At 51.3% G+C, this 13402-nt stretch overlaps 2 protein-coding genes across 2 annotated transcripts; one reads left to right on the top strand and one right to left on the bottom strand.

Annotated features, from left to right (window-relative positions):
• Positions 1 to 564: 564 nt before the first annotated feature.
• On the bottom strand, positions 565 to 12158 carry LOC136003795 (uncharacterized). Its single transcript, XM_065659729.1, has 2 exons — positions 10515 to 12158; positions 565 to 1408 (listed from the first exon to the last, which is right to left on the bottom strand). The coding sequence occupies exon 1, from the start codon at positions 12130 to 12132 to the stop codon at positions 10615 to 10617; it is 1518 nt and encodes a 505-aa protein (XP_065515801.1). The 5' UTR covers positions 12133 to 12158; the 3' UTR covers positions 565 to 1408; positions 10515 to 10614.
• Positions 4796 to 9702, top strand: LOC136003796 (keratin, type II cytoskeletal 1-like). The gene is given in 7 exon segments (XM_065659730.1): positions 4796 to 5512; positions 6825 to 7042; positions 7682 to 7742; positions 8200 to 8295; positions 8813 to 8977; positions 9060 to 9185; positions 9478 to 9702. Coding segments are annotated over 7 exon segments (1608 nt in total).
• Positions 12159 to 13402: the final 1244 nt, after the last annotated feature.

Here is a 13402-nt window from a genome sequence, read left to right as displayed (position 1 = left end):
AGAGCTGCCATTTCAATCCTGTGTGTGCTACTACCGTCAAGTCTATCTCCTTGATCTGGACAGCTATTAAATTGAAGTACTGTCTTTATTCATGTGCTACTGTACTACACTGCTCTGTGTCCACTGTGCACAGTAGTTGTTTAAGAGGAATAAGTGCGTTACTGCACTTATCTATCTGCTGATCTGATTAAAATACAACACTCACGAGAGCAGAGTAGACCTCACCTGGAGCATCGGGTGCAGTTCTGGTGTCCTCAGCATAAAAAGGACATGGAACTGTTGGAACAAGTCCAGAGGAGGCCACGAGGATGAGCAGGGACTGGAGCAGCTCCTGTATGGAGCCAGGCTGAGGAAGTTGGGGCTGTTCAGCCTGGAGCAGAGAAGCTGCGTGGAGACCTCAGAGCAGTTTCCAGTGTCTGAAGGGGGCCTATAGGGATGCTGGGGATGGACTCTTCATCAGGGACTGCAGTGACAGGACAAGGGGTAACGGGTTCAAACTGAAACAGGGGAAGTTCAGATTGGATCTAAGGAGGAAATTCTTTCCTGTGAGGGTGCTGAGGCACTGGAATGGGTTGCCCAGGGAGGTTGTGAGTGCTCCATCCCTGGCAGTGTTCAAGGCCAAGTTGGATGAAGCCTTGGGTGGGATGGTTTAGTGTGAGGTGTCCCTGCCCATGGCAGGGGGTTGGAACTGGACGGTCTTAAGGTCCTTTCCAACCCGAACTGTTCTATTCTAAAATGCTCCTGCAGGAATCTGGAGGCATTTCCTCGAGCATCAGCCTAAGCACTAGGATTGTTATTCCCATTTATGACATGGGTTGACAGACAGACGTGGGCTGTGGAGGGTCCCTGCATCAGTTGTGCTCCCGAACAGCTTGGGCCTGTTTGTGGATTGTCTTTGTGGTTTGAAAAGGCTCGTTCTTGGCACATTCTCTGTGACATGGGTCTGATGGAGGATGATCAACTCATGTTACCCTCACCACCCAACAGGCAGGAGCTGAGCGAGCTCCAGGTTCCCTTATGGTCCATAGAGAGAAATGAGACATCCCAAAGGGCGCACTCACCTCTCTCAGAGGCTTGTCCAGATGGGAGGAACATCATCGCCTGCCTCATGGACTATCCTGGATGGGGGGAATAACACGTGGATGTTCTGTGCTGGCCCCAAGGGCTACACAGGGAGTGCAGGCAGTCAAATCTACATGACTAAGTTGGGGTGCTATTTAAATCCATCTTAAAAATCCACATCAACAAAAAGCCAGGTTGAACATGGGGGTGTTTGAGCAGCCCCTGAATTGCACCCTGAACTGGTGTATTCCATGATGACCCATCTCCATGACAAGAATGTCACTTCTTCCAGTATTCACATTCATTATGAAGTGTATACAATTAATCTTGTTCCTATGAGGCATTTCTGGGGGAAAAGACAGATCAAGCTCAGTGTATGATTTTGTTAGAGAATGATAAATGTTTGGTACTGGGGAAGAGATAGCAGTGAGGTAGACAAGAAGGGCATCAAGGACATTTGGAGCCCCCAGGGTAAGAAGGACGTGGATCCATTGGATTGTCTCCAGAAGAGGGTCATGAAGATGATGGAGAGGACTGGGGTACCTTTAACGGAGCCAGGCTGAGAGAGCTGGGCTGGGGCAGCCTGGAGAAGAGAAGGCTCCTGAAGGGGAGACCTGAGAGCAGCTCCAGTGCCTAAAGGGGCTGCAGGAAACCTGGAGAGGGGCTTGGGACAAGGGCCTGTAGGGACAGGCCAAAGGGAATGGCTTGAACCTGCCCGAGGGGAGACTGAGCTGAGCTCTTAGGCAGAAGCTCTTCCCTGTGAGGGTGCTGAGGCGCTGGCACAGGGTGCCCAGAGAAGCTGTGGCTGCCCCATCCCTGGCAGTGCTCAAGGCCAGGCTGGACACAGGGGCTCGGAGCACCCTGCTCCAGTGGAAGGGGTCCCTGCCCGTGGCAGCGGTTGGAGCTGGAGGAGCTTTAAGCTCCCTTCAACCCAAACCATTCCATGATTCCACGACTTTCATTTTGTGTATTTTTAGTTTTTATTCTATGTTGGGGACTGTTTCGCTGTTCCTTTTAAAGGGTCAGGGCAGAAGATCCCCAGGCACATCCAGGAGCAACGCCAGCTCATTGCAGGGAAGAGGAAGGTACCACAGGAAGCTCCCCCTGCATCCACAGGATGTGTGAACACCTCGCTGGGTGCATCGCTGTTTCTGGAGCCAGCTCAGCAGGTTCAGGTGTGGCTCTTGTTGTGCCAAGGTTGAGCTGGTGCCAGCGACCATCACAACAGCAGCCTACACGTCGTGCTCTGGATTAGGTGGCACGTGGGGTGGGATGGTTGCTCTTCTCACGCAGGGCTTGCAGGCTCCTTCTCAAGCTCCTTCAGACCACAGTGCAGTGGTCCTGCATGAACTGCCGCCCGGTTTTCTTCATGCAGGGAGATGATGTATGTATGTAGGGCAGCGATTTTGGATAGACATCTATCTAACCTTGTTCCACATGGAACTAGCTTGTTTGATCTGTGGGTGTTCCCTCCCGCAGGTCATAACACTTCCTTCCAAGATCCGTGTGGATGATCCAAAGTATTGCCCTGACGCAGCACACATTGGAATGAGCCTCTCAAAATGGGAAGAAGAAGGATGAAGATGAATTGCCCCCGAAGCACTTATACACAACGCAGAGGTGACCAACAGCGACCCTTGGGAAACTCTTGTGCTGGGGAGTTGATAAGGCAAGGAAAAGGGATGATGTAGCTCAGACATCAAGGACAATCATGGATCACGTCCACTAAGTCTCACCTCCTCCTGACATGAAGTCATATATTGTCCTCCTAATCTTTACCTGAGCCTAATAGTGGCTCCAAGGCCACACAGGAGATTGAGTCTCCGTGTTGCTCAGACACAGCTTGTCCTGCACAGAACATTGCAGAGAGCGGATGCAGCTCTTGAAGGAATCTTTCAGCTCACCCAAAACATGGGAGAGAAGGAGGACAATTTACGTTGTGTTTTATTTATAGGCACCATCATCTAGAAACTACTGAGCCCAACTGAAACAGAACAGGAAAGGTTTTTGTGTGATATCCCAATGCTCTGGCAAACCTTACCCAGATGTGTTGGAATGGCTTTGTTCCCAGATTTGCCCCCACTCACTTTTGTGAAGGACATGACATTTTTGACGTTCACCATAATTACTCTTTCCAGCAGGACACAGAATTCTCAATCCAAGTCAGATTTTTCAATAGGTCTATAAAAAAGGGGGAATTCAGTGGTAAATCTGGTTGAAATTCTCAGTAAAATGCAGGTAACCACTGAAGTTTCGTTACAAGAAAGCAGCAGCAGTGCACGGTCTGGAGTACCAGGTGGCCATTCTTGATGTAAGGCTGGAAGAGACCAAGTTTGGGAGGGAAAAGCAGCACTTCTCATCTGGTTCTCTGGAAAACACTGAGCCTGCTTCTGGGAAAAGCCTTTCCTCTGGTCACTGAGCATCCAAAGTCTTGCTCGCCTCAAGATATTTCAGCTGGACCAATAACAACCAGTCTAATAGAGCTCCCCACAAGCCTTTCATCCTGGGGGTTTATGAGGCACTTCCCAAATGGAGCCAGAGCAAGGGGTACGAAGCCCTGACCACATAACCTCTATGTAACTGAAGGGTTCACAGTGTGGCTTTATCCAGCAGCTTTGGCAGGAAGAGCATCTCCAGCTCTTCCTGATGTGGTGCAGAGGACAAAGGGGATGCACTTGCCGTGTGGAAGTTGTTCCACCAATGGTTTTGGAGGCAGCGCACCAGATCTCAGTTGTCTTCTTGTGCTGTTAGCCGAGGCTGAAGGCTCTCAGTGGCGTTGTCAGCAGCAGGACTTGGCTCACAAAGGGCCATCGGGTCCATGGCCATTGGGTCTTGCACCGGAATGTGCTCAGACTGGGCAGCTGGAGTCTTGCATGGGGATGAAGAGGGATGGATCAGGCTCAGAGGGAGAACCTGGGGAGAAAAGCTTGGAGCCCAGCTCTGGATTTGACATCTCAGCTCTCCAGTAGCAGGGCCTTTAAAAAACACTCCACAAACAGGCAGGTTTAGTTCATGGTCTATTCCCACATGGAAGAGCAGGAGCAACCACAGCAGAAGAGTGGAAGTGATGGGTCATTTGTTCCCTAAAGCAACCTCTTCTTTAATACTTCAAAGATTCATTCAATCGATTAAAGTTTCTCTTGGAGCTTTCTCGTTTCCATTTAAAACTCCACATCCTTTTATTTAAAGCTGAAATTGATAGAGGAGATCCCATTCTATCTGTCTTTTAGGCACTATTTCAGCTTTATGAACCAAAGGCAATGCCATGAGCAAGAAGAGCAGATCACAGCACCTGCCTCTCCCTGCAGGAGCAATACTTGCTCCTGGGTGGAAATGCTGGGAATGAGAGAAAAGTGGGAATGGGAAGCTAAGGGATCTTCCCTCCTGGCAGTAGGATCTGGTGACACGGTGAAGCAAGGTCAGCCACCCCCATGTCAATGTGAGGACATTATCAAGGCCTGGTTCTCGTGAAATAAGAGGCCAAAAGAGGTGGGGAGGTGTGAGGGAGAACAAGGCACGGCGATGTGCATGGATAACTGTGCGAGCTGTAATTAATATGGAGATAAGGAAATCTCATCCCAGCAAAGCTCATGAGTCAAGCAGGATTTGGGGAATTTCACAACGTCTCCGTTGGTGTGTGTGGTGTTTACTCTGACCTCTCCTCAGGCAGCCATTAATTGCTGCCTGATGAACCAAACCCAACAGCATTAACAGACCTGCTAATTACCACGGAATGGAGAGGAACTCCTCCACAGCATATAAGGGAGAACTTCCATCACCCCCAGCAGAGGAGCTGAGGATCCTTTGCTCTCGTTTCTCCTCCTGTTTTACCACCTTCTCCACTCTCTCGTCCTAACACTCTGCAGGCAACACGATGAGCTGGCGTTTCTCCCAGTTCGGGGATGGCAATTTCAGTTCTTCTTCCGCTCACTGTGGCACGCTTGGTGGTGGGAGAAGCTCATGTACCGTGAGCCATTGTGAAGACAATAGAGGACAAGGAAGATACCGTGGTTACGGGTATGGTTACAGCAGCAGGAGTCTCCACAACCTCGGTGGCTTTAGGAATGTTTTTACCAGCGGAGGCTACGGAGGAGATGGAAGAGGAGATGGGATGTGCCTGGGGTTTGGTGGTAGGGCACATCTGGATAGGGGCTTTGGGAGAACAAGGTATTTTGTGGGAGCTGCTCAAGGGGGTGAAGCACGGCTCGGTAGCACGGGTGGAAGAGTTGCAGGCAGGGAGGTGCTTGGTGGAAGCACCTTTGGTGAAGGAGGGGCTGGACAGGGCTTGGGGCAGGCTGGTGTTAGCAGAGGCATTGAGGAGGTCCGTGTCAACACCAACCTGCTGAGGCCAATAGAAGTGCAAGTTGACCCTGAGTTCCAGAGAGTGAGATTGGATGAGAAAGAGCAGATTAAGGATCTCAACAACAAATTTGCATCATTCATCGATAAGGTGAGTCCCTGTTCTCTTTTGCACCATTATCTGGGAAGGGGGGAACTGTAACGGGTCCTGCTCTGGCCATGTGAGTCATAGGGCACGTTCAATGGCATCTTCTCCCCTCAAAGCCCTAGCGTTGGCTTGATTCCCTCTTGCTGGTGTGAGGTTTTTAACAGCTCGCTATAAACATGAATCACATTTAGCCCTGGGATAAGTATCTCTGAGTTGTCTTTGATGGCAGAACAACAGCAAAGTACCGGGATGTCACCAACACGTGAACTCACTCATTGACTCACCGGAGAAGTGTTCTGCATGGCTGGGAATCTTCTGGGGCCTGGGAGTTGTTGGTGGGGGATGGACTTGAACATCCTTGATGCGTTCTGGTTTCGTTCATTTCTGTATTGGTTTTCCTCAAGCAAAGTGTTGCGTTTCTCCAAATCACAACCCAAATGGGCTCTTTGCTTGGAGGTTCAGCCTCTTTGAGGAGGCCAGCGACCCCCACATCTTTCTTCTTTATCTGCTGCAATGCTTTCACCTCTTTCTGCAGTCTGATCTTCTCCTTCATTGCTACTCATAGGTATAGGAACAAAACAGCCACAAAGCCACTTCCACCCTTCCAAACCTGACCTGTGCCTTTAGTCAGGTGGTGACATGTGTCTCTGCATAGGGTGGAAGCTTGTGTTGTGTGTTACTTGTGAAGACTTAAGGGCTTCTTGTATTACATAGAGAAAAGGTGTTGGTTGCACCCAGAAGTTTTAAGTCCTGGAAACCAGGAGCACTTTTGACTCTCTTCGTATTGAAAAGGAAATCAGCTTCCAGGGTAAAATCTGTTCAGTGCCTCAGCTGAAGAGATGCCATCCCTCTGGTCTCTAAACATATCAGCTCTGCATGCTATAGGTCTTTCTTTCTTCTCTAAGGCAAGAGCGTGGTTCTGTGTGATGTGCTAAGAGGGGGCTAATTCTTCTCATATATTTGGTGTCTAAGGTAGCTCAAGAACAACGGAAGTCTTATTCCATCCCAAACATCCCCCTAAATATTGTGCATTTTAGAAGTGAAAAACCAGCAAAGATTTCAGTACCAGCTTTGAGAAGCAGCAGCAAAATCGAGCCCATCTTATGCAGCAGACTGGGGCAAAAGGCATCCCTTCTTTATTGTAGGCTGTGTTGGTACCAGTGTTGGTACAGTCGGTCTCACCCAATGAAACCTCTGGATGTTACTGCATAGGAAATTCCAATTCGGATTTGTTTCCTACTGGGACCAACACTGATGTTGGTGTTTCCTTCAGTGCCCTGCAGTGCCTGAGAGGTTCTCCTCCTTTGCCTTTCAGGTCCAGTGTCTCGAGCGGCAGAACCAGGCTCTGATGGCCAAATGGGAACTGCTGCAGCAGCAAAGTGTCCGACCAGAAGAGAGCAGAAACATCACCTCCTTCTTCCAGTCTTACATCAGCAACCTGCAGAGGCAGCTGGAAACGCTGCAGAGCCAGCGGGAGCAGCTGGATCCGGAAGCTTACAATATGCTTCAGCTTGTGGAGGATTATAAAAAGAGGTGAATAATCACAAGTATGGGAAAAAGCAGGCTGGAATTCTCCATGGCAATGCCCTGGGATGGAACAGCTTGGCTTCGCACCTCCATGAGGTTACAGCACTGCCCTGCAGTAGGTCCATTAAGGGGCTGTGATGCTGCAGGAGTAGAGCAGATTTGGGGAGGGTAGAACCCAGAACAGCAAGAGGAAAAGCAAAGACCCTGTAGATCTGTCCTACTCTTCCCACCTCCTCCATGCCCTTCCTCCCCCAGGCAATGGGTAACCCAGGACTTTTCCTCTTGCTGACAGTTGTTGGGTTGTGGTCAACCCGGATAGCGGGGAGGGGCAGAGCTGAGAACTGGGGTCAATGGAGTCAAGTTGAGAAGAGTCATTACTCCTCCTGGCTTAGCTGCATCCAAAGGTAATGCGTGTCCACAGCTCCGGGAAATGGGATGCTGAGTTCGGAATTAGAGGGGGGTTAGAACCGATCTGGCCCTACCCCAGCTGGCTGGCTAATTCAGCACAGAGTTTTGCAGGTGCTAGGAATCGCAGTCAGATGAAGAGCTGAGACATTTCCTTGATGGATGATTCCCTTTGGATTCTGATCCCCCTGATGGAAAAAGTGAGATGGGCAACAATCAATCTGTTCCTTTTCCATTCAGATTCGAGGATGAGATCAACAAGCGCGCCTCCAAAGAAGAGGAGTTCGTAGAGCTTAAAAAGGTGAAGGAGCTAAATCAAAGCCTCAGAAACAAAGCAGTAACTGAGTGATTGCTGAGGTTTTCCAAAGCGAGGCCTTTGCTTAACTTTAACTGTCCTCTAACTGAAGTCATAGATTCATAGGGTCAACTGGGTTGGAAAAGAGCTTTAAGACCATCAAGTCCAACCTCTACCCCAGGGAAAGGCATTGAAACTGGAGAGTTTTACTGCCAGATTGGAGAGGAATCACCTCCTCTAGAGACTGAATCAGTCCTTCTTAGGATGAGTGAGGGTCTTTCCCTATTCACTCCCTTTCCTTTTGTTCCACTTGCTTTCCAAATGAGAGCTGAGGTTTGTGGAACATTATTTGGCTCCAGGAATGAAGGCCTTATAGAAATGTACCAACTCTTGCAAGAACTGCACTTGAGGGGAGATTTTGGACCAAAGAAACACAAATGTGCCAATGGCTTTTTTTTTACAGGAGCTGGACAGTGCTTACATGGGAAAAATGGAATTTGACATTCGGGTGGAAATACTGAAGCAGGAGCTTGAGTTCCTCAGATGCTTACATGAAGCTGTGAGTATAAAGCTCCTCAGGTTAAAAAACTACCCTCAGGTCTTGAAGGACACGGATCTTCTGTAGGGTTCCCACAAATTTTGCCTGAACGTTTTGTTGTGGAGAGTGGATCATCATGGGATGGTTTGTGTTGGAAGGGACCCTAAAGCCCATCCAGCTCCAACCCCCTGCCATGGGCAGGGACCCCTCCCACTGGAGCAGGGTGCTCCAAGCCCCTGTGTCCAACCTGGCCTTGAGCACTGCCAGGGATGGGGCAGCCACAGCTTGTCTTTGCCCACATCCTTCATCTTTGACCTGATAAAGTCCTTTTCAATCTGCGGGTGAGATGGGGTCTGGTGTGTCACAAAGGGTGAGGAGATACCTGAAAATGAAAATGGTGGTGGGACAATAGGACCTGGAGGATGCAGGTAGGGAAGTTCCAATGGGTTTCTTCCGGAAGGTGCCATTTCTTTCCTCATGACACGACCGGGAGGGCTCATATACACTGTTAAAATCCCAAATCTTGTTTTCCGTCCAGGAGCTGTCCCAGCTACAAACAGTAGTTGGCAACACCAATGTCGTTCTGTCCATGGACAACAGCAGAGAACTGAACATGGATGGCATCATTGAAGAAGTCAGGCAGGAGTATGAGACAATTGCTCAGAGGAGCAAAGCTGAAGTAGATGCCATGTACCGGGGCAGGGTGAGTGGACATCGACAAGACATGGAGGCAAGTCTGCTCGATGGAAAAGATACCAAAAATGTCTGTTTTCTTTGCACGCCAGTACCAGGACCTGCAGAACATGTGGGTAAATCAACGTGAGCAGCTGAGCACCAGCTATAAGGAAATCCAGGAACTCATCAGGCAGATCCAAAGGCTTCAACCGGAAATTGAAATCGCAAGGAAAAGGGTAAAGCTGACATTTTCCAGCAGGACTTAACTACCTAAGTCACTTGTACCTGGGCACTGGGTGCAGGATAATGCAGCCTGTCCCTTGAAGGCAAACCTAGAGAGGCTGATTTCAGGTTTTGAAAGATAAAAGAGGCAGATACAGGTTTTGGCTGTCTGCATTGGGATTCAATTTGGGTTAAGTTACCCTGGGTTCTGTCACTGAGGCAGGTCTTTTGATTCCCAAATCCTGACAGAAGGGTTGGAAAATCCCATAGGAGGGAAATGGGAACATTCTGTTTGTGCCCCTGCAGAACGTCAGCCTCCAGGAGAGCATCAAAGACGCTGAGCAGCGCGGGAGCAATGCCGTCAGGGATGGCCAGGAGAAGCTCCAGGAGCTGGAAAATGCTCTGCAGCAGGCCAGCAGCGACCTCGCTCGTCTTCTTCATGATTATCAGGAGCTGCTGAATGCGAAATTGGCCTTGGATATTGAAATTGCCATGTACCGGTCACTCCTTGAGGAGGAGGAGACCAGGTAGGTTGGAGCTATCCATCCTGGAGAGAAGCACCAGCACCAAGCAGCAGATCCCATTCTTTGCCCTATAGCTTGGATCTCCAGGATGAATTGCTCTATCGTTCATTGGCTCATTGATAGAGCCTACCCTGATTTGGTTTTTTAGTGGGTGCATTGTCTCAATGTCACTTTTCCTTCACAGGATACAGGAAGGGTCTCCTGCCACCATCTGTAAGTACCTCAAGGCTTTGCTTTGCTTTTTAAGAGCACTTTTACCTGTTTGGTGTCTGTGGTATATAGCACCTACAGCCAGAGCAACCTATTGTAGTTCCTAGCTTAGTTCCTAGTTTAGCTCCTACCGTATTTCCCTAGGGAAATGAGACAAATGGTGTTCTCGTGTGATCCTCTTGTGTGTATATGCATGAATATGTCAGCCCTGAGCTAGTGACTTTGGAACGTAATAGCTGATTTCAACCAGATTTGGAGGAACTGAGAAACTCATCATTATTCTATGGGTCTCTTATTCTAGAGGTCATTATTCTACAGGTCTATGTGCTCATTGCATGTCAGAAGTGAAGGAAACCACCCACTAGTTTGTGGAAGACAGGGGCCAGCTAAAGGAGAGAGGAACCCATATCCCAACCTCTTTAAAGGAAGGGCTGCACTGAGTTTTCCTAGAATCATGGAATGGTTTGGGTTGGAAGAGACCTTCAAGCTCATCCAGTTCCAACCCCTGCCATGGGCAGGGACCCCTTCCATTAGAGCAGCTTGCTCCAAGCCCCTGTGTCCTGCCTCGCCTTGAACACTGCCAGGGTTGGCCCACATATAACCACTTACATGAGCGGTGCTTATGGCTGTTGTGAGTAAGAAGAATAAGGAGAACATCATTCCCATTTCTTGCAGGTGTCGTTGACCACAATCCGAGTGCTGCTGGAGTCTATGGAGTCAAATTTGCGGGCTTGAAAAGAGGGAAAGGGGGGGTGAGCTCTGGAGGTGCCACCATGAGCACGAGTAAGGGGTCGATCCCTGGAGGAGAAAAAGGGGGAAGTTCTGGAGTATGGGGACCGAGCTCTGGAAGTGGGGGGTCCATAAGTGGAGGAGGAGGAGGAGGCTCAAAAGGAGGTTCAGGATATGGAGGAGGAGGAAGTTCGGGAAGTGGTGGATCCATATATGGAGGAGGAGGTGGAGGCTCAAAAGGAGACTCCATCTCTGGAGGAGGAGGAAGCTCTGGAAGTGGTGGGTCTATAAGTGGAGGTGGAGGCTCAAAAGGAGGCTCAGGGTATGGAGGAGGAGGAGGAAGCTCAGGAAGTGGTGGGTCTATAAGTGGAGGAGGAGGCTCAAAAGGAGGCTCCACCTGTGGAGGTGGAGGAGGAAGCTCAGGAAGTGGTGGGTCCATCTGTGGAGGAGGAAGAGGAGGAGGCTCCAAAGGAGGCTCCATCTGTGGAAGAGGAGGAAGCTCAGGAAGTGGTGGATCCATATATGGAGGAGGAGGCTCAAAAGGAGGCTCCATCTCTGGAGGAGGAGGAGGAAGCTCAGGAAGTGGTGGGTCCATCTGTGGAGGAGGAGGAGGAGGAGGAGGCTCAAAAGGAGGCTCCATCTCTGGAGGAGGAGGAGGAAGCTCTGGAAGTGGTGGGTCCATCTGTGGAGGAGGAGGAGGAGGAGGAGGCTCAAAAGGAGGCTCCATCTCTGGAGGAGGAGGAGGAAGCTCTGGAAGTGGTGGGTCCATCTGTGGAGGAGGAGGAGGCTCAAAAGGAGGCTCCATCTCTGGAGGAGGAGGAGGAAGCTCAGGAAGTGGTGGGTCCATCTGTGGAGGAGGAGGAGGAGGCTCAAAAGGAGGCTCCATCTGTGGAGGAGGAGGAAGCTCCGGAAGTGGTGGGTCTATAAGTGGAGGTGGAGGCTCAAAAGGAGGCTCCATCTGTGGAGGAGGAGGAGGAAGCTCTGGAAGTGGTGGGTCCATCTGTGGAGGAGGCTCAAAAGGAGGCTCCATCTCTGGAGGAGGAGGAGGAAGCTCAGGAAGTGGTGGGTCCATCTGTGGAGGAGGAGGCTCAAAAGGAGGCTCCATCTGTGGAGGAGGAGGAGGAAGCTCTGGAAGTGGTGGGTCTATAAGTGGAGGTGGAGGCTCAAAAGGAGGCTCCATCTGTGGAGGAGGAGGAGGAAGCTCTGGAAGTGGTGGGTCCATCTGTGGAGGAGGAGGAGGCTCAAAAGGAGGCTCCATCTCTGGAGGAGGAGGAAGCTCTGGAAGTGGTGGATCCATATGTGGAGGAGGAGGAGGAGGCTCAAAAGGAGGCTCCATCTCTGGAGGAGGAGGAGGAAGCTCAGGAAGTGGTGGATCCATATGTGGAGGAGGAGGAGGAGGAGGAGGCTCAAAAGGAGGCTCCATCTCTGGAGGAGGAGGAGGAAGCTCAGGAAGTGGTGGATCCATATGTGGAGGAGGAGGCTCAAAAGGAGGCTCCATCTGTGGAGGAGGAGGAGGAAGCTCAGGAAGTGGTGGATCCATATGTGGAGGAGGAGGAGGCTCAAAAGGAGGCTCCATCTCTGGAGGAGGAGGAGGAAGCTCAGGAAGTGGTGGATCCATATATGGAGGAGGAGGCTCAAAAGGAGGCTCCATCTCTGGAGGAGGAGGAGGAAGCTCTGGAAGTGGTGGGTCTATCTGTGGAGGAGGAGGAGGAGGAGGAGGCTCAAAAGGAGGCTCCATCTCTGGAGGAGGAGGGAGCTCTGGATCAGGAGGTATTTCAGGAGGAAGCTCAGGTCATGGAGGATGCATCTCTGGAGGTGGAAGCTCAGGAGGTGGCTCAGGGTGCGGAGGAGGAAGCTCTGGCACTGGCTCCATCTGTGGATCAGGAGGTATCTCGGGAGGAGGCTCAAGTTATGGAGGAGGAGGAAGCTCAGGTCATGGAGGCTCCATCTCTGGAAGTGGCTCAGGATATGGGGGAGGAGGCTCAGGTATCGGCAGCTCCAGCACTGGAGGTTGGGGCTCCAGCTCTGGCAGTGGCAGATGCAGTCCCCACGGTGGGGGGCTGAGCTCTGGCAGTGGAGGCAGCTCTGGCAGGAGAGGATCCATCTCTGGAGGAGGAGGAAGCTCAGGAGGAGGCTCAGGGCATGGAGGAGGAGGAAGCTCTGTAGGAGGTTGGGGCTCCAGCTCTGGCAGTGGCGGCTGCATTGGTGGAGGTAGCTCCAGCTATGGAGAAGGAGGAAGCTCTGGCAGGAGAGGATCCATCTCTGGATCAGGAGGAAGCTCTGGATCAGGAGGTATTTCAGGAGGAGGTTCAAGTTATGGAGGAGGAGGAAGCTCGGGCAGTGGAGGTTCTGTCTCTGGAGGAGGTTCCAGCTCTGGAGGTTGGGGCTCCAGCTCTGGCAGTGGCAGATGCAGTCCCCACGGTGGGGGGCTGAGCTCTGGCAGTGGAGGCAGCTCTGGCAGGAGAGGATCCATCTCTGGAGGAGGGGGAAGCTCTGGAGGTTGGGGCTCCAGCTCTGGCAGTGGCGGCTCCATCTCTGGTGGAAGCTCAGGACCAGGAGGAGGATCATCAGGAGGCTCAGGATACGGAGGAGGCAGCTCTGGAAGGAGAGGATCCATCTCTGGAGGTGGAAGCTCAGGTCATGGAGGCTCCATCTCTGGTGGAGGAGGAAGCTCAGGAGGAGGCTCAGGGCATGGAGGAGGAGGAAGCTCTGGAGGTTGGGGCTCCAGCTCTGGCAGTGGCAGATGCAGTCCCCACGGTGGGGGGCTG

The sequence above is a fragment of the Lathamus discolor genome, chromosome 23 (genome assembly GCF_037157495.1).
Source record: "Lathamus discolor isolate bLatDis1 chromosome 23, bLatDis1.hap1, whole genome shotgun sequence".
NCBI classification, from domain to species: Eukaryota; Metazoa; Chordata; class Aves; order Psittaciformes; family Psittacidae; genus Lathamus; species Lathamus discolor.
This window is presented reverse-complemented; position numbering and strand designations above follow the sequence as displayed.

Excerpts from the sequence above, each read along its gene's own strand:
- LOC136003795 (XM_065659729.1), bottom strand. The coding sequence starts at position 12,132 with ATGGAGCCTCCTTTTGAGCCTCCTCCTCCACATATGGATCCACCACTT.